We start from the raw sequence: 18,693 nt of genomic DNA on the forward strand, positions 1-18,693 counted from the left end.
ACACTCAGCATTGACCCCCCTGCCTGAGTTTTACAGGAAATGTGAACCGCCCGGGGCAGATATTTCACTATTGATTCCAGTTCACACACTCAGCATTGACCCCCCTGCCTGAGTTAGACAGGAAATGTGAACCGCCCGGGGCAGATATTTCACTATTGATTCCAGTTCACACACTCAGCATTGATCCCCCTGCCTGAGTTAGACAGGAAATGTGAACCGCCCGGGGCAGATATTTCACTCTTGATTCCAGTTCACACACTCAGCATTGACCCCCCTGCCTGAGTTAGACAGGAAATGTGAACCGCCCGGGGCAGATATTTCACTATTGATTCCAGTTCACACACTCAGCATTGACCCCCCTGCCTGAGTTAGACAGGAAATGTGAACCGCCCGGGGCAGATATTTCACTATTGATTCCAGTTCACACACTCAGCATTGACCCCCCTGCCTGAGTTAGACAGGAAATGTGAACCGCCCGGGGCAGATATTTCACTATTGATTCCAGTTCACACACTCAGCATTGATCCCCCTGCCTGAGTTAGACAGGAAATGTGAACCGCCCGGGGCAGATATTTCACTATTGATTCCAGTTCACACACTCAGCATTGACCCCCCTGCCTGAGTTAGACAGGAAATGTGAACCGCCCGGGGCAGATATTTCACTATTGATTCCAGTTCACACACTCAGCATTGACCCCCCTGCCTGAGTTAGACAGGAAATGTGAACCGCCCGGGGCAGATATTTCACTATTGATTCCAGTTCACACGCTCAGCATTGACCCCCCTGCTGAGTTAGACAGGAAATGTGAACCGCCCGGGGCAGATATTTCACTATTGATTCCAGTTCACACGCTCAGCATTGACCCCCCTGCTGAGTTAGACAGGAAATGTGAACCGCCCGGGTCAGATATTTCACTATTGATTCCCGTTCACACACTCAGCATTGACCCCCCTGCCTGAGTTAGACAGGAAATGTGAACCGCCCGGGCAGATATTTCACTATTGATTCCAGTTCACACACTCAGCATCGATCCCCCTGCCTGAGTTAGACAGGAAATGTGAACCGCCCGGGGCAGATATTTCACTATTGATTCCAGTTCACACACTCAGCATTGATCCCCCTGCCTGAGTTATACAGGAAATGTGAACCGCCTGGGGCAGATATTTCACTATTGATTCCAGTTCACACACTCAGCATTGACCCCCCTGCCTGAGTTAGACAGGAAATGTGAACCGCCCATGGCAGATATTTCACTATTGATTCCAGTTCACACACTCAGCATTGACCCCCCTGCCTGAGTTAGACTGGAAATGTGAACCGCCCGGGGCAGATATTTCACTATTGATTCCAGTTCACACACTCAGCATTGATCCCCCTGCCTGAGTTAGACAGGAAATGTGAACCGCCCGGGGCAGATATTTCACTATTGATTCCAGTTCACACACTCAGCATTGACCCCCGTGCCTGAGTTAGGCAGGAAATGTGAACCGCCCGGGGCAGATATTTCACTATTGATTCCAGTTCACACACTCAGCATTGATCCCCCTGCCTGAGTTAGACAGGAAATGTGAACCGCCCGGGGCAGATATTTTACTCTTGATTCCAGTTCACACACTCAGCATTGACCCCCCTGCCTGAGTTAGACAGGAAATGTGAACCGCCCGGGGCAGATATTTCACTCATGATTCCAGTTCACACACTCAGCATTGATCCCCCTGCCTGAGTTAGACAGGAAATGTGAACCGCCCGGGGCAGATATTTCACTATTGATTCCAGTTCACACACTCAGCATTGATCCCCCTGCCTCAGTTAGACAGGAAATGTGAACCGCCCGGGGCAGATATTTCACTATTGATTCCAGTTCACACACTCAGCATCGACCCCCCTGCCTGAGTTAGACAGGAAATGTGAACCTCCCGGGGCAGATATTTCACTATTGATTCCAGTTCACACACTCAGCATTGACCCCCCTGCCTGAGTTAGACAGGAAATGTGAACCGCCCGGGGCAGATATTTCACTATTGATTCCAGTTCACACACTCAGCATTGATCTCCCTGCCTGAGTTAGACAGGAAATGTGAACCGCCCGGGGCAGATATTTCACTATTGATTCCAGTTCACACACTCAGCATTGACCCCCCTGCCTGAGTTAGGCAGGAAATGTGAACCGCCCGGGACAGATATTTCACTATTGATTCCAGTTCACACACTCAGCATTGATCCCCCTGCCTGAGTTAGACAGGAAATGTGAACCGCCCGGGGCAGATATTTCACTATTGATTCCAGTTCACACACTCAACATTGATCCCCCTGCCTGAGTTAGACAGGAAATGTGAACCGCCCGGGGCAGATATTTCACTATTGATTCCAGTTCACACACTCAGCACTGACCCCCGTGCCTGAGTTAGGCAGGAAATGTGAACCGCCCGGGGCAGATATTTCACTATTGATTCCAGTTCACACACTCAGCATTGACCCCCCTGCCTGAGTTAGGCAGGAAATGTGAACCGCCCGGGGCAGATATTTCACTGTTGATTCCAGTTCACACACTCAGCATTGACCCCCCTGCCTGAGTTAAAAATGTGAACCGCCCGGGGCAGATATTTCACTATTGATTCCAGTTCACACACTCAGCATTGATCCCACTGCCTGAGTTAGACAGGAAATGTGAACCGCCCGGGGCAGATATTTCACTATTGATTCCAGTTCACACACTCAGCATTGATCCCACTGCCTGAGTTAGACAGGAAATGTGAACCGCCCGGGGCAGATATTTCACTATTGATTTCAGTTCACACACTCAGCATTGATCCCACTGCCTGAGTTAGACAGGTTTCTGGTGGGAAAGGAAGTCGAGGGTTATGGGGACAGGCAGCAAAGTGGAGTTAAGGCCACAGTTTGATCAGACATGATCTAATGGAACGATGGTGCAGGTTGGAGGGGCTGATTGATCTACTCCAGCTCCAATCTGTTTTTATTTATTCTTGGGATGTGGGTGTTGCTGGGCGGGGCCGGCATCTGTTGCCCGTCCCTAATTGCCCGGGAACTGAGTGGTTTGCTAAGACAAGCCAGTGGACAGTGCGGAAGGATGTTACAAGTTACAGAGGGACAGATATAAGCTGCAGCGCTGGGCTGAGAGGTAGCAAATGGAGTTTAATGCAGAAAAGTGTGAGGTGATTCATTTTGGGAGGAATAACAGGAAGACAGAGTACTGGGCTAATGGTAAGATTCTTGGCAGTGTGGATGAGCAGAGAGATCTCGGTGTCCATGTACATAGATGCCTGAAAGTTGCCACCCAGGTTGAGAGGGTTGTTAAGAAGGCGTACAGTGTGTTAGCTTTTATTGGTAGAGGGATTGAGTCTCGGAGCCATGAGGTCATGTTGCAGCTGTACAAAACTCTGGTGCGGCCGCATTTGGAGTATTGCGTGCAATTCTGGTCGCCGCATTGTAGGAAGGATGTGGAAGCATTGGAAAGGGTGCAGAGGAGATTTACCAGAATGTTGCCTGGTATGGAGGGAAGATCTTATGAGGAAAGGCTGAGGGACTTGAGGCTGTTTTCGTTAGAGCGAAGAAGGTTAAGAGGTGACTTAATTGAGGCATACAAGATGATCAGAGGATTGGATAGGGTGGACAGTGAGAGCCTTTTTCCTCGGATGGTGATGTCTAGCACGAGGGGACATAGTTTAAATTGAGAGGAGATAGATATAGGACAGATGTCAGAGGTAGGTTCTTTACTCAGAGAGTAGTAAGGGCGTGGAATGCCCTGCCTGCAACAGTAGTGGACTCGCCAACACTAAGGGCATTTAGATGGTCATTAGATCGACATATGGACGATAAGGGAATAGTGTAGTTGGGCTTTGGAGTGCTTTCACAGGTCGGCGCAACATCGAGGGCCGAAGGGCCTGTACTGCGCTGTAATGTTCTATGTTCTGTGTTCAGTCGCTGAAAGTAAGCTCGCAGGTACAGCAGGCAGGAAAGAAGGCAAATGGTATGTTGGCCTTCATAGCGAGAAGATTGGAGTCTAGGAATAGGGATGTTTCACTGCAATTGTATCGGGCATTGGTGAGGCCACACCGGGAGTATTGTGCCCAGTTTTGGTGACCTGATCTGAGGGAGGATGTTCTTGCTGTGGCGGGAGAGCAGCGAAGGTTAACCAGGCTGATTCCTGGGATGGCGGGACTGTCATATGAGGAGAGACTGAGTCGGTTAGGATTATATTCATTGGAGTTTAGAGAATGAGGGGGTCTCATAGAAACTTACACAATTCTACCAGGATTAGACAGATTCAGAAAGAACGTTCCCGGTGGTGGGGGAGTCCAGAACGAGGGGTCATAGTTTGAGGATAAGGGTAAACCTTTTAGGACTGAGGTGAGGGGAACTTTCTCCACCCAGAGAGCGGTGAATCTGTGGAATTTGAAGAAGGAATTATATTTGCTCTTGGGGCTAAAGGGATCAAGGGATATGGGGGAAGGCGGGATCAGGGTATTGAACTTGATGATCAGCCATGATCACAATGATTAGCGGAGCAGGCTCGAAGGGCCGAATGGCCTTCTCCTGTATCTCTGTCTGTTTCTATGCAGGGTTCTACTGCGAGAGGACACCTCAGAGGGCAGTGAGGCTATATGGGTAGAGATCAGGAATAAGAAGGGTGCAGTCACAATGTTGGGGGTATACTACAGGCCTCCCAACAGCCAGCGGGAGATAGAGGAGCAGATAGGTAGACAGATTTTGGAAAAGAGTAAAAACAACAGGGTTGTGGTGATGGGAGACTTCAACTTCCCCAATATTGACTGGGACTCACTTAGTGCCAGGGGCTTAGACGGGGCGGAGTTTGTAAGGAGCATCCAGGAGGGCTTCTTAAAACAATATGTAAACAGTCCAACTAGGGAAGGGGCAGTACTGGACCTGGTATTGGGGAATGAGCCCGGCCAGGTGGTAGATGTTTCAGTAGGGGAGCATTTCGGTAACAGTGACCACAATTCAGTAAGTTTTAAAGTACTGGTGGACAAGGATAAGAGTGGTCCGAGGATGAATGTGCTAAATTGGGGGAAGGCTAATTATGACAATATTAGGCGGGAACTGAAGAACATAGATTGGGGGCGGATGTTTGAGGGCAAATCAACATCTGACATGTGGGAGGCTTTCAAGTGTCAGTTGAAAGGAATACAGGACAGGCATGTTCCTGTGAGGAAGAAAGATAAATACGGCAATTTTCGGGAACCTTGGATGACGAGTGATATTGTAGGCCTCGTCAAAAAGAAAAAGGTGGCATTTGTCAGGGCTAAAAGGCTGGGAACAGACGAAGCCTGTGTGGCATATAAGGAAAGTAGGAAGGAACTTAAACAAGGAGTCAGGAGGGCTAGAAGGGGTCATGAAAAGTCATTGGCAAATAGGGTTAAGGAAAATCCCAAGGCTTTTTACACGTACATAAAAAGCAAGAGGGTAGCCAGGGAAAGGGTTGGCCCACTGAAGGATAGGCAAGGGAATCTATGTGTGGAGCCAGAGGAAATGGGCGAGGTACTAAATGAATACTTTGCATCAGTATTCACCAAAGAGAAGGAATTGGTAGATGTTGAGTCTGGAGAAGGGGGTGTAGATAGCCTGGGTCACATTGTCATCCAAAAAGACGAGGTGTTGGGTGTCTTAAAAAATATTAAGGTAGATAAGTCCCCAGGGCCTGATGGGATCTACCCCAGAATACTGAAGGAGGCTGGAGAGGAAATTGCTGAGGCCTTGACAGAAATCTTTGGATCCTCGCTGTCTTCAGGGGATGTCCCGGAGGACTGGAGAATAGCCAATGTTGTTCCTCTGTTTAAGAAGGGTAGCAAGGATAATCCCGGGAACTACAGGCCGGTGAGCCTTACTTCAGTGGTAGGGAAATTACTGGAGAGAATTCTTCGAGACAGGATCTACTCCCATTTGGAAGCAAATGGACGTATTAGTGAGAGGCAGCACGGTTTTGTGAAGGGGAGGTCGTGTCTCACTAACTTGATAGAGTTTTTCGAGGAGGTCACTAAGATGATTGATGCAGGTAGGGCAGTAGATGTTGTCTATATGGACTTCAGTAAGGCCTTTGACAAGGTCCCTCATGGTAGACTAGTACAAAAGGTGAAGTCACACGGGATCAGGGGTGAACTGGCAAGGTGGATACAGAACTGGCTGGGCCGTAGAAGGCAGAGGGTAGCAATGGAGGGATGCTTTTCTAATTGGAGGGCTGTGACCAGTAGTGTTCCACAGGGATCAGTGCTGGGACCTTTGCTCTTTGTAGTATATATAAATGATTTGGAGGAAAATGTAACTGGTCTGATTAGTAAGTTTGCAGACGACACAAAGGTTGGTGGAATTGCGGATAGCGATGAGGACTGTCGGAGGATACAGCAGGATTTAGATTGTCTGGAGACTTGGGCGGAGAGATGGCAGATGGAGTTTAATCCGGACAAATGTGAGGTAATGCATTTTGGAAAGGCTAATGCAGGTAGGGAATATACAGTGAATGGTAGAACCCTCAAGAGTATTGAAAGTCAAAGAGATCTAGGAGTACAGATCCACAGGTCATTGAAAGGGGCAACACAGGTGGAGAAGGTAGTCAAGAAGGCATACGGCATGCTTGCCTTCATTGGCCGGGGCATTGAGTATAAGAATTGGCAAGTCATGTTGCAGTTGTATAGAACCTTAGTTAGGCCACACTTGGAGTATAGTGTTCAATTCTGGTCGCCATACTACCAGAAGGATGTGGAGGCTTTAGAGAGGGTGCAGAAGAGATTTACCAGAATGTTGCCTGGTATGGAGGGCATAAGCTATGAGGAGCGATTGAATAAACTCGGTTTGTTCTCACTGGAACGAAGGAGGTTGAGGGGAGACCTGATAGAGGTATACAAAATTATGAGGGGCATAGACAGAGTGGATAGTCAGAGGCTTTTCCCCAGGGTAGAGGGGTCAATTACTAGGGGGCATAGGTTTAAGGTGAGAGGGGCAAGGTTTAGAGTAGATGTACGAGGCAAGTTTTTTACGCAGAGGGTAGTGGGTGGCTGGAACTCGCTACCGGAGGAGGTGGTGGAAGCAGGAATGATAGGGACATTTAAGGGGCATCTTGACAAATACATGAATAGGATGGGAATAGAGGGATACGGACCCAGGAAGTGTAGAAGATTGTAGTTTAGTCGGGCAGTATGGTCGGCACGGGCTTGGAGGGCCGAAGGGCCTGTTCCTGTGCTGTACATTTCTTTGTTCTTTGTTCTTTGATTCTATGAACCAGATCCCAAATTAAATTCCTCCCCGCCCCACCCAGATTGGGGAGATTTTCCAAACAGGGAAGAAATTCCCAACACCAGCTCAATGACTGATCCATGAATTGTTGTGTGTTGGCCTCTATCTCTCCAGTGATATCCCATTGACAGAGTTAGAAAGACTGCTCAGAGTGGAGTGTGACAGATTGAAGTGTCGGACTGCACGCGCTGTGAGCTGTTACCTGACCAATATGGAGCTCGCTCTCCAAGTGTCACATCTCCCAATAAATTACTCTCCGTCTCTTCATTCTTTCTCATTCTTTAACTTTACACCTCAACATCTTAACAGAATCATTTCACTGAAATGTGCAGAGTTTATCTGGTATGAAAGTAGTGATGTGATCATTGACCCAGATTTATTTGTGAGGAAGAATCTAACACGAGACCAAATGTGTAAATGCATCACCCTCTTTATTTCACAGTGAGAATCCATTCCCAGCAGTTTGAAAAACAAAAGACAAACAAAGACTAGAAGACGATGGATTATTTACTGCACCAGACAAACCTGTGAATGGGTCACCTGTTAACGGGAGTCAGATCTGAATCGATCATTTTCTCAATCACAGATTCAGTCTGTCGATATTCCCAAAGTCAGCTCCCAGTGTGGGTTTGAGGAGATCGGAATGGAAACTTTATTCCACCTTCAGTCTCTGGATTCTAATTTTAAACTGGGATTCTTTCTCCGGTTTAAGGACCAGTTTTAAGCTGCTTCACACCTGGGTCACAAAACTCCCACTTTCACTTTCCTGACCTGGGCCCATCTGTTTCCTGAACTTGGACTGATCTGAGTCAGACCAAACCGGATTGAGAAACAACCTTTTTAATCATCCCCACCACAATGTCCAGTGTTTGATTCTCAGGACTGGCAGGAAAAGGGAATATTTTACTGCCCACACAGGGTGTGGTCTCCATTAGCAGGTTTCTCCAGTGAGTGACGTGTTCTTCCTACAGTGTCCAGTGTCTATTCCACACAGTCTGTTCTCTGTTCCATTCCCATTATATTTCAGAGCACAGGACACAGAACTATTCAAACATTGAAGCAAAATCTTCCCGATGATGTGATGAAAATCTCATTATTTTACAAATGGTGAACACACTGTCTCTTTACAGTTTAAACATTCCCTTGTAATTAAATAATTCCATCTGGAACTAACTCCGAGTGAGAGAGCCCAGGAACAGTCCCACATCTGATCACTCCATGATTTCACATTTAACAGCTTCAATACTCTGTGCTCTGTAACAAATCCCAACTCTTTTCACATCAACTTGAAACATTCTGGGCAGTATGATGGATAAATATGAATATATTCCATGGCTGTGTGAAGATAGAAAATTCTGGAACTATATCTGACACTAGGACCATCTCAGTCTCAGTCTCACAATTCATTCAAAGCAAGATTACAGAAAAAGCAAATTAGTGCAGTGATTAATCTCCGTTCCCCAATAGAGGGCCCACCACCCGGTACAATTGAGTTTTGCCCTGTATCTGTGCAGTGTGGAGACGTGTTCAGCAATGAATTTGAGAGGTTGAAGGGAAACCGAATTATCAATAATATTAACGGGAAATAGAGCAGGCGGGACTCAGAGACAGTCAAATATATCAGGGCTGGAGTCACATGTACGGTTAACGTGTGGGTGGACGATCATGTGTTTGCTCCACATTTGGTTGGTTAAGTGAGTGGTTAAGAACATGGCAGGTAGAATATGATGTGGTGATGTTTGGGCTCCTTAGTTAAGGGTGGGTGAAGTGAGTTTAGTGGGAGTGCATTCCCTGTTTATCAGACAGATTACACACTCGAGGGACAGTGTGGGAAGGTGGAGTTCAGGTCGAAGATCAGCCATGATCTTCCTGAATGGTGGAGCGGATTGAAGAGTCTCTGTTTTTATTTAATTTTCACAACAGGCATTGCGTTCCCTCAAAAGGTCCTTCTTGAGGTAAGGAGATTAAAACTATGCTCAGTATTCCAGATTAAACCCAATGGAAAGTTAAACAGTTTTAGAATAGAATTAAGCACATCTCACTGTTTGATGCCATGAAAGGTACAGAACCTTCCAGAAAACCTTCATTCTCCTGTCTTCATAAATCCCATTTCCATTAACCCATGTGTGCTCAAATAAGCGATGCCAAAAAATGTGCTATTGAAGGGCTGGTTGTCATGTTCCAAATCCTTCAGTAATTGACTCACATGTTCTTCAATTTGCTGTTCATCAACTTTCTTGTCAAAAATCCTGCAACAGAATTAAGAACAGAGGATTTAATTTTTATACTCCTGACAAATCCTGTTTGGGTAGTCGGTTGCCGGGACAACAGGGACAGGAGTTGACTATTCAGCCCATTGAGTCGCCTCCGCCAGTCAGTTAGTCCACAGCTGGAGTAAGAGCATCGAGAAGCTGGCCAAATGGGCAGACAAGTGGCAGATAGAGTTTAACACAGAGAAATGTGAGGTGATGCATTTTACAGAAAGGGTGGAGAGAGTCTATCCAGACTTAATGGCTCAGTTCTAAGGAGAGTGCAGTAGCAGAGGGAAATCGGGGTGCCCCCCCCCCCCCCCCCCAGGATAGATTCCCTGCCATTCCGGCGGGAAAAACGCCAGTGTGAGAAACATTCTTCACAATGTAGTGTGCCAAAGTCAGGATGCGTGGCGCTGCCCACAGAGTTGTGGGTGGAGAGCGCCCACAACCCTGGACCCTGGAGCACCACAACAGTGGGTTGGGGGAGATTGGGCTCTTGGATCTTCCGTATTATGTGTTCTGGAGGGGGTCCTCCTGCTGGCCTGTTTCTGGGTGACCAATGTTGCTGGAAATCGATCTGCATTTTCAGGAGGTCCACCTTCTTTTGTCAACATGGCTCAGTGTTGTTGGACATCTTTTCAATATGACACCCGGGCAGGAGGGCGGACTACACACCATCCAGGCCTGACCCACTGCTGAAAACAGCGGAAAACACCCAGGGGAATAATTACTGATGGGTGTCAAGATTCGGAGTGTTTTCCGGCAAGCGGCCACGTTCCTGCCCACGTTCCTGCCCACGCTCCTGCCCACGTTCCTGCCCACCTTCCTGCCCACGCTCCTGTCCACGTTCCTGCCCACGTTCCTGCCCACGCTCCTGTCCACGTTCCTGCCCACGTTCCTGCCCTCGCTCCTGTCCACGTTCCTGCCCACGCTCCTGCCCACGCTCCTGCCCACGTTCCTGCCCACGTTCCTGCCCCCTTTCCTGCCCATGCTCCTGCCCACGCTCCTGCCCACGCTCCTGCCCACGTTCCTGCCCACACCATAACACTTAGTCTCAAAATGGGAGAATTGCTCCCCGGGCTGATGTTGATACAAGAGCTGACAGAAAGAAACACCAATCACAATATATCAGTCGCTAAACTCACCTGCCATAGTACCAAACAGCAGGTACTGTCACTGTTTCAACTGTTGGATCTGTTGGTTGAGGCGGGTTGGTGACTTCGGGAACTATCGTAAGAAATACTAGGAATCTCTGCTGTATTTCGCCATTTTTCAAGTATCCAAAAACTCCCCAAGGTGCAGAGACAGGAACAATAGTACCTGTGGACAGAGACACTGTTACAGCAATTAACTGGGTGATCAGCTGATAGATAGTCAGAGGTTACAGGTCAGGGGGCAGGGTCACTTTGGTGAGATGTGGAAAATGTTGTGATATCACTTTAAGGGAATATGCAAATGACCAAGTTGCCAGGATGGAGAGCAGCATGTGACCAGCATGGTCCCACTCGCAGTGTGAGTGCCGACTGTTGTGTTCTGCTTCTTCATGTAGCATAAGCTGCCCCCTTGATGTCTGCTCCGACAAAGGAAGGTTCAGACTTGTAGATGGTTTAACACATTCATTGAACAGTTAACAATTCTCCTACTTGAGTTCGACTCTCCTGCTGATCTTGCTGTAGTAACTCAGTCTAACTAACCAGTCTGCTCTCAGCCATGCGGTGAGTGTGATGCTTCCTGATCTGCCCCTGTCTCTCTGAGTGTCGCCTGTGGAAAGAGAGAGAGCCTGTGTGCCCTGTCCTTTTATATGGGTAGCCCCCTTGTGGTAGTGCCACCTCTGGGTGTCTTGACTGCCCATTGGTCGTGTCCTATCTTACTGACCTATCGGTTGAGTGTCTGTGTGTCATGATGCCTCTGGTTCTCCCTCTAGTGTTTATTTAGTTGCAGTGTGTTTACATTAACCCCTTGTGTATTTACAGTGATGCACATCACCACACCGACACCATATTGAAATGTCCGTCCCGCTCACTCATATCACTCTGTGCAGCCCCCTCCCTTCACCAGACTGTGCAGCATGTTAACACCCAGCTGGGAAAGTGTCACAGCCTCGAGGGACAGTCTGTTCCTCAATCTACCCCCTCCAAGATGTGTTGGGTGTTCGGGATCACATACAGGTCACCAACACTGGAAGTAGTGCAACACTATTTTATTAAAAGGTTAACTATTTAAACATACTTGAACTGGGTAAATGCAATACCAGCTTTAACTGTTGACCCTTGCCTATTCCTAACCAGGTGAGGCACTCAGCACATGGTGAATGTCTGTGTTGCAGGCTGTGAGCTCTGTGCTCCGAGCTGGCTGCTACTAGAATGAGCGGGAACTCTCCTGTCCCCTGTCTTTATAGTGCGTGTGCTCTCACTGGTGATTGGCTGCGGTGTTGTGTATGTTGATTGGTCCCTCTGTGTGTCCATCAGTGTGTGTCTGCACCATGATATACTGGTGTATATTATGACACTCCCTGCCCCCCGAGGCCTACTACTACAAACCCCCCTCCATGAACCCCCCGAGCCCTACCCCCCCATACCCCCCTCCCTGCCCCCCGAGCACTACCCCACCACACCCTCCTCCCTGCCCCCCAAGCCCTACACCCCCCACACCCCCCTCCCTGACACCCCGAGCCCTGCCCCCCCACATCGCCCTACCTGCACCACGAGCACTAACCCCACATCCCCCCCTCCCTGACTCCCGAGCCCAAACACGCCACCCCTCCTCCTACCCCCGAGCCCTACCCCCCAACATCCCCTTCCCTCCCCGAGCTGTCCAGACAGACACTGGTGTGTGCCACTGCTGGAAGGGACAGACAGCACAGAGCTGTCCAGATAGACACTGGTGTGTGTCACTGCTGGAAGGGACAGACAGCACAGAGCTGTCCAGATAGACACTGGTGTGTGTCACTGCTGGAAGGGGGAGACAGCACAGAGCTGTCCAGATAGACACTGGTGTGTGTCACTGCTGGAAGGGACAGACAGCACAGAGCTGTCCAGATAGACACTGGTGTGTGTCACTGCTGGAAGGGACAGACAGCACAGAGCTGTCCAGATAGACACTGGTGTGTGTCACTGCTGGAAGGGACAGACAGCACAGAGCTGTCCAGATAGACACTGGTGTGTGTCACTGCTGGAAGGGGGAGACAGCACAGAGCTGTCCAGATAGACACTGGTGTGTGTCACTGCTGGAAGGGACAGACAGCACAGAGCTGTCCAGATAGACACTGGTGTGTGTCACTGCTGGAAGGGGGAGACAGCACAGAGCTGTCCAGATAGACACTGGTGTGTGTCACTGCTGGAAGGGACAGACAGCACAGAGCTGTCCAGATAGACACTGGTGTGTGTCACTGCTGGAAGGGACAGGCAGCACAGAGCTGTCCATATAGACACTAGAGTGTGTCACTGCTGGAAGGGACAGACAGCACAGAGCTGTCCAGATAGACACTGGTGTGTGTCACTGCTGGAAGGGACAGACAGCACAGAGCTGTCCAGATAGAGACTGGTGTGTGTCACTGCTGGAAGGGACAGACAGCACAGAGCTGTCCAGATAGACACTGGTGTGTGTCAGTGCTGGAAGGGACAGGCAGCACAGAGCTGTCCAGATAGACACTGGTGTGTGTCACTGCTGGAAGGGACAGACAGCACAGAGCTGTCCAGATAGACACTGGTGTGTGTCACTGCTGGAAGGGACAGACAGCACAGAGCTGTCCAGATAGACACTGGTGTGTGTCACTGCTGGAAGGGACAGACAGCACAGAGCTGTCCAGATAGACACTGGTGTGTGTCACTGCTGGAAGGGACAGACAGCACAGAGCTGTCCAGATAGACACTGGTGTGTGTCACTGCTGGAAGGGACAGACAGCACAGAGCTGTCCAGATAGACACTGGTGTGTGTCGCTGCTGGAAGGGGGAGACAGCACAGAGCTGTCCAGATAGACACTGGTGTGTGTCACTGCTGGAAGGGACAGACAGCACAGAGCTGTCCAGATAGACACTGGTGTGTGTCACTGCTGGAAGGGACAGACAGCACAGAGCTGTCCAGATAGACACTGGTGTGTGTCACTGCTGGAAGGGACAGACAGCACAGAGCTGTCCAGATAGACACTGGTGTGTGTCACTGCTGGAAGGGGGAGACAGCACAGAGCTGTCCAGATAGACACTGGTGTGTGTCACTGCTGGAAGGGGGAGACAGCACAGAGCTGTCCAGATAGACACTGGTGTGTGTCACTGCTGGAAGGGGGAGACAGCACAGAGCTGTCCAGATAGACACTGGTGTGTGTCACTGCTGGAAGGGACAGACAGCACAGAGCTGTCCAGATAGACACTGGTGTGTGTCACTGCTGGAAGGGACAGACAGCACAGAGCTGTCCAGATAGACACTGGTGTGTGTCACTGCTGGAAGGGACAGACAGCACAGAGCTGTCCAGATAGACACTGGTGTGTGTCGCTGCTGGAAGGGGGAGACAGCACAGAGCTGTCCAGATAGACACTGGTGTGTGTCACTGCTGGAAGGGACAGACAGCACAGAGCTGTCCAGATAGACACTGGTGTGTGTCACTGCTGGAAGGGACAGACAGCACAGAGCTGTCCAGATAGACACTGGTGTGTGTCACTGCTGGAAGGGGAGACAGCACAGAGCTGTCCAGATAGTCACTGGTGTGTGTCACTGCTGGAAGGGGAGACAGCACAGAGCTGTCCAGATAGACACTGGTGTGTGTCACTGCTGGAAGGGACAGACAACACAGAGCTGTCCAGATAGACACTGGTGTGTGTCACTGCTGGAAGGGACAGACAGCACAGAGCTGTCCAGATAGACACTGATGTGTGTCACTGCTGGAAGGGACAGATAGCACAGAGCTGTCCAGATAGATACTGGTGTGTGTCACTGCTGGAAGGGACAGACAGCACAGAGCTGTCCAGATAGACACTGGTGTGTGTCACTGCTGGAAGGGGGAGACAGCACAGAGCTGTCCAGATAGACACTGGTGTGTGTCACTGCTGGAAGGGACAGACAGCACAGAGCTGTCCAGATAGACACTGGTGTGTGTCGCTGCTGGAAGGGGGAGACAGCACAGAGCTGTCCAGATAGACACTGGTGTGTGTCACTGCTGGAAGGGACAGACAGCACAGGGCTGCCCAGATAGACACTGGTGTGTGTCGCTGCTGGAAGGGACAGACAGCACGGAGCTGTCCAGATAGACACTGGTGTGTGTCACTGCTGGAAGGGACAGACAGCACAGAGCTGTCCAGATAGACACTGGTGTGTGTCACTGCTGGAAGGGACAGATAGCACAGAGCTGTCCAGATAGATACTGGTGTGTGTCACTGCTGGAAGGGACAGACAGCACAGAGCTGTCCAGATAGACACTGGTGTGTGTCACTGCTGGAAGGGGGAGACAGCACAGAGCTGTCCAGATAGACACTGGTGTGTGTCACTGCTGGAAGGGACAGACAGCACAGAGCTGTCCAGATAGACACTGGTGTGTGTCGCTGCTGGAAGGGGGAGACAGCACAGAGCTGTCCAGATAGACACTGGTGTGTGTCACTGCTGGAAGGGACAGACAGCACAGGGCTGCCCAGATAGACACTGGTGTGTGTCGCTGCTGGAAGGGACAGACAGCACGGAGCTGTCCAGATAGACACTGGTGTGTGTCACTGCTGGAAGGGACAGACAGCACAGAGCTGTCCAGATAGACACTGGTGTGTGTCACTGTTGGAAGGGACAGACAGCACAGAGCTGTCCAGATAGACACTGGTGTGTGTCACTGCTGGAAGGGACAGACAGCACAGAGCTGTCCAGATAGACACTGGTGTGTGTCACTGCTGGAAGGGACAGACAGCACATAGCTGTCCAGATAGACACTGGTGTGTCACTGCTGGAAGGGACAGACAGCACATAGCTGTCCAGATAGACACTGGTGTGTGTCACTGCTGGAAGGGACAGACAGCACAGAGCTGCCCGGATAGACACTGGTGTGTGTCACTGCTGGAAGGGACAGACAGCACAGAGCTGTCCAGATAGACACTGGTGTGTGTCACTGCTGGAAGGGACAGACAGCACAGAGCTGTCCAGATAGACACTGGTGTGTGTCACTGCTGGAAGGGGGAGACAGCACAGAGCTGTCCAGATAGACACTGGTGTGTGTCACTGCTGGAAGGGACAGACAGCACAGAGCTGTCCAGATAGACACTGGTGTGTGTCACTGCTGGAAGGGACAGACAGCACAGAGCTGTCCAGATAGACACTGGTGTGTGTCACTGCTGGAAGGGGGAGACAGCACAGAGCTGTCCAGATAGACACTGGTGTGTGTCACTGCTGGAAGGGACAGACAGCACAGAGCTGTCCAGATCGACACTGGTGTGTGTCACTGCTGGAAGGTACAGACAGCACAGAACTGTCCAGATAGACACTGGTGTGTGTCACTGCTGGAAGGGACAGACAGCACAGAGCTGTCCAGATAGACACTGGTGTGTGTCACTGCTGGAAGGGACAGACAGCACAGAGCTGTCCAGATAGACACTGGTGTGTGTCACTGCTGGAAGGGACAGACAGCACAGAGCTGTCCAGATAGACACTGGTGTGTGTCACTGCTGGAAGGGACAGACAGCACAGAGCTGTCCAGATCGACACTGGTGTGTGTCACTGCTGGAAGGGGGAGACAGCACAGAGCTGTCCAGATAGACACTGGTGTGTGTCAGTGCTGGAAGGGACAGGCAGCACAGAGCTGTCCAGATAGACACTGGTGTGTGTCACTGCTGGAAGGGACAGACAGCACAGAGCTGTCCAGATAGACACTGGTGTGTGTCACTGCTGGAAGGGACAGACAGCACAGAGCTGTCCAGATAGACACTGGTGTGTGTCACTGCTGGAAGGGACAGACAGCACAGAGCTGTCCAGATAGACACTGGTGTGTGTCGCTGCTGGAAGGGGGAGACAGCACAGAGCTGTCCAGATAGACACTGGTGTGTGTCACTGCTGGAAGGGACAGACAGCACAGAGCTGTCCAGATAGACACTGGTGTGTGTCACTGCTGGAAGGGACAGACAGCACAGAGCTGTCCAGATAGACACTGGTGTGTGTCACTGCTGGAAGGGACAGACAGCACAGAGCTGTCCAGATAGACACTGGTGTGTGTCACTGCTGGAAGGGGGAGACAGCACAGAGCTGTCCAGATAGACACTGGTGTGTGTCACTGCTGGAAGGGGGAGACAGCACAGAGCTGTCCAGATAGACACTGGTGTGTGTCACTGCTGGAAGGGGGAGACAGCACAGAGCTGTCCAGATAGACACTGGTGTGTGTCACTGCTGGAAGGGACAGACAGCACAGAGCTGTCCAGATAGACACTGGTGTGTGTCACTGCTGGAAGGGACAGACAGCACAGAGCTGTCCAGATAGACACTGGTGTGTGTCACTGCTGGAAGGGACAGACAGCACAGAGCTATCCAGATAGACACTGGTGTGTGTCACTGCTGGAAGGGGGAGACAGCACAGAGCTGTCCAGATAGACACTGGTGTGTGTCACTGCTGGAAGGGACAGACAGCACAGAGCTGTCCAGATAGACACTGGTGTGTGTCACTGCTGGAAGGGACAGACAGCACAGAGCTGTCCAGATAGACACTGGTGTGTGTCACTGCTGGAAGGGACAGACAGCACAGAGCTGTCCAGATAGACACTGGTGTGTGTCACTGCTGGAAGGGACAGACAGCACAGAGCTGTCCAGATAGACACTGGTGTGTGTCACTGCTGGAAGGGGGAGACAGCACAGAGCTGTCCAGATAGACACTGGTGTGTGTCACTGCTGGAAGGGACAGACAGCACAGAGCTGTCCAGATAGACACTGGTGTGTGTCACTGTTGGAAGGGACAGACAGCACAGAGCTGTCCAGATAGACACTGGTGTGTGTCACTGCTGGAAGGGACAGACAGCACAGAGCTGTCCAGATAGACACTGGTGTGTGTCACTGCTGGAAGGGACAGACAGCACAGAGCTGTCCAGATAGACACTGGTGTGTGTCACTGCTGGAAGGGACAGACAGCACAGAGCTGTCCAGATAGAAACTGGTGTGTCACTGCTGGAAGGGACAGACAGCACATAGCTGTCCAGATAGACACTGGTGTGTGTCACTGCTGGAAGGGACAGACAGCACATAGCTGTCCAGATAGACACTGGTGTGTCACTGCTGGAAGGGACAGACAGCACATAGCTGTCCAGATAGACACTGGTGTGTGTCACTGCTGGAAGGGACAGACAGCACAGAGCTGTCCAGATAGACACTGGTGTGTGTCACTGCTGGAAGGGGGAGACAGCACAGAGCTGTCCAGATAGACACTGGTGTGTGTCACTGCTGGAAGGGACAGACAGCACAGAGCTGTCCAGATAGACACTGGTGTGTGTCACTGCTGGAAGGGACAGACAGCACAGAGCTGTCCAGATCGACACTGGTGTGTGTCACTGCTGGAAGGGGGAGACAGCACAGAGCTGTCCAGATAGACACTGGTGTGTGTCACTGCTGGAAGGGACAGACAGCACAGAGCTGTCCAGATAGACACTGGTGTGTGTCACTGCTGGAAGGTACAGACAGCACAGAGCTGTCCAGATAGATACTGGTGTGTGTCACTGCTGGAAGGGACAGACAGCACAGAGCTGTCCAGATAGACACTGGAGTGTGTCACTGCTGGAAGGTACAGACAGCACAGAGCTGTCCAGATAGACACTGGTGTGTGTCACTGCTGGAAGGGGGAGACAGCACAGAGCTGTCCAGATAGACACTGGTGTGTGTCACTGTTGGAAGGGACAGACAGCACAGAGCTGTCCAGATAGACACTGGTGTGTGTCACTGCTGGAAGGGACAGACAGCACAGAGCTGTCCAGATAGACACTGGTGTGTGTCACTGCTGGAAGGGACAGACAGCACAGAGCTGTCCAGATAGACACTGGTGTGTCACTGCTGGAAGGGACAGACAGCACATAGCTGTCCAGATAGACACTGGTGTGTCACTGCTGGAAGGGACAGACAGCACAGAGCTGTCCAGATAGACACTGGTGTGTGTCACTGCTGGAAGGGACAGACAGCACAGAGCTGTCCAGATAGACACTGGTGTATGTCACTGCTGGAAGGGACAGACAGCAC

At 50.6% G+C, this 18,693-nt stretch overlaps 1 protein-coding gene across 1 annotated transcript in view; it reads right to left on the minus strand.

Moving 5' to 3' along the window:
- Nucleotides 1-9,350: 9,350 nt before the first annotated feature.
- Nucleotides 9,351-18,693, minus strand: part of LOC140405629 (uncharacterized) — a 70,997-nt gene continuing 61,654 nt past the window's right edge. The window contains exons 3-4 of the mRNA XM_072494169.1: nucleotides 10,665-10,839; nucleotides 9,351-9,516 (exon numbers count right to left, since the gene is read on the minus strand). Coding sequence (XP_072350270.1) covers nucleotides 9,351-9,516; nucleotides 10,665-10,839 — 341 coding nt within the window. The remainder of the gene's footprint in view (nucleotides 9,517-10,664; nucleotides 10,840-18,693) is intronic.

This window comes from Scyliorhinus torazame, unplaced genomic scaffold, assembly GCF_047496885.1.
Source record: "Scyliorhinus torazame isolate Kashiwa2021f unplaced genomic scaffold, sScyTor2.1 scaffold_154, whole genome shotgun sequence".
In the NCBI taxonomy this organism is placed as follows: Eukaryota; Metazoa; Chordata; class Chondrichthyes; order Carcharhiniformes; family Scyliorhinidae; genus Scyliorhinus; species Scyliorhinus torazame.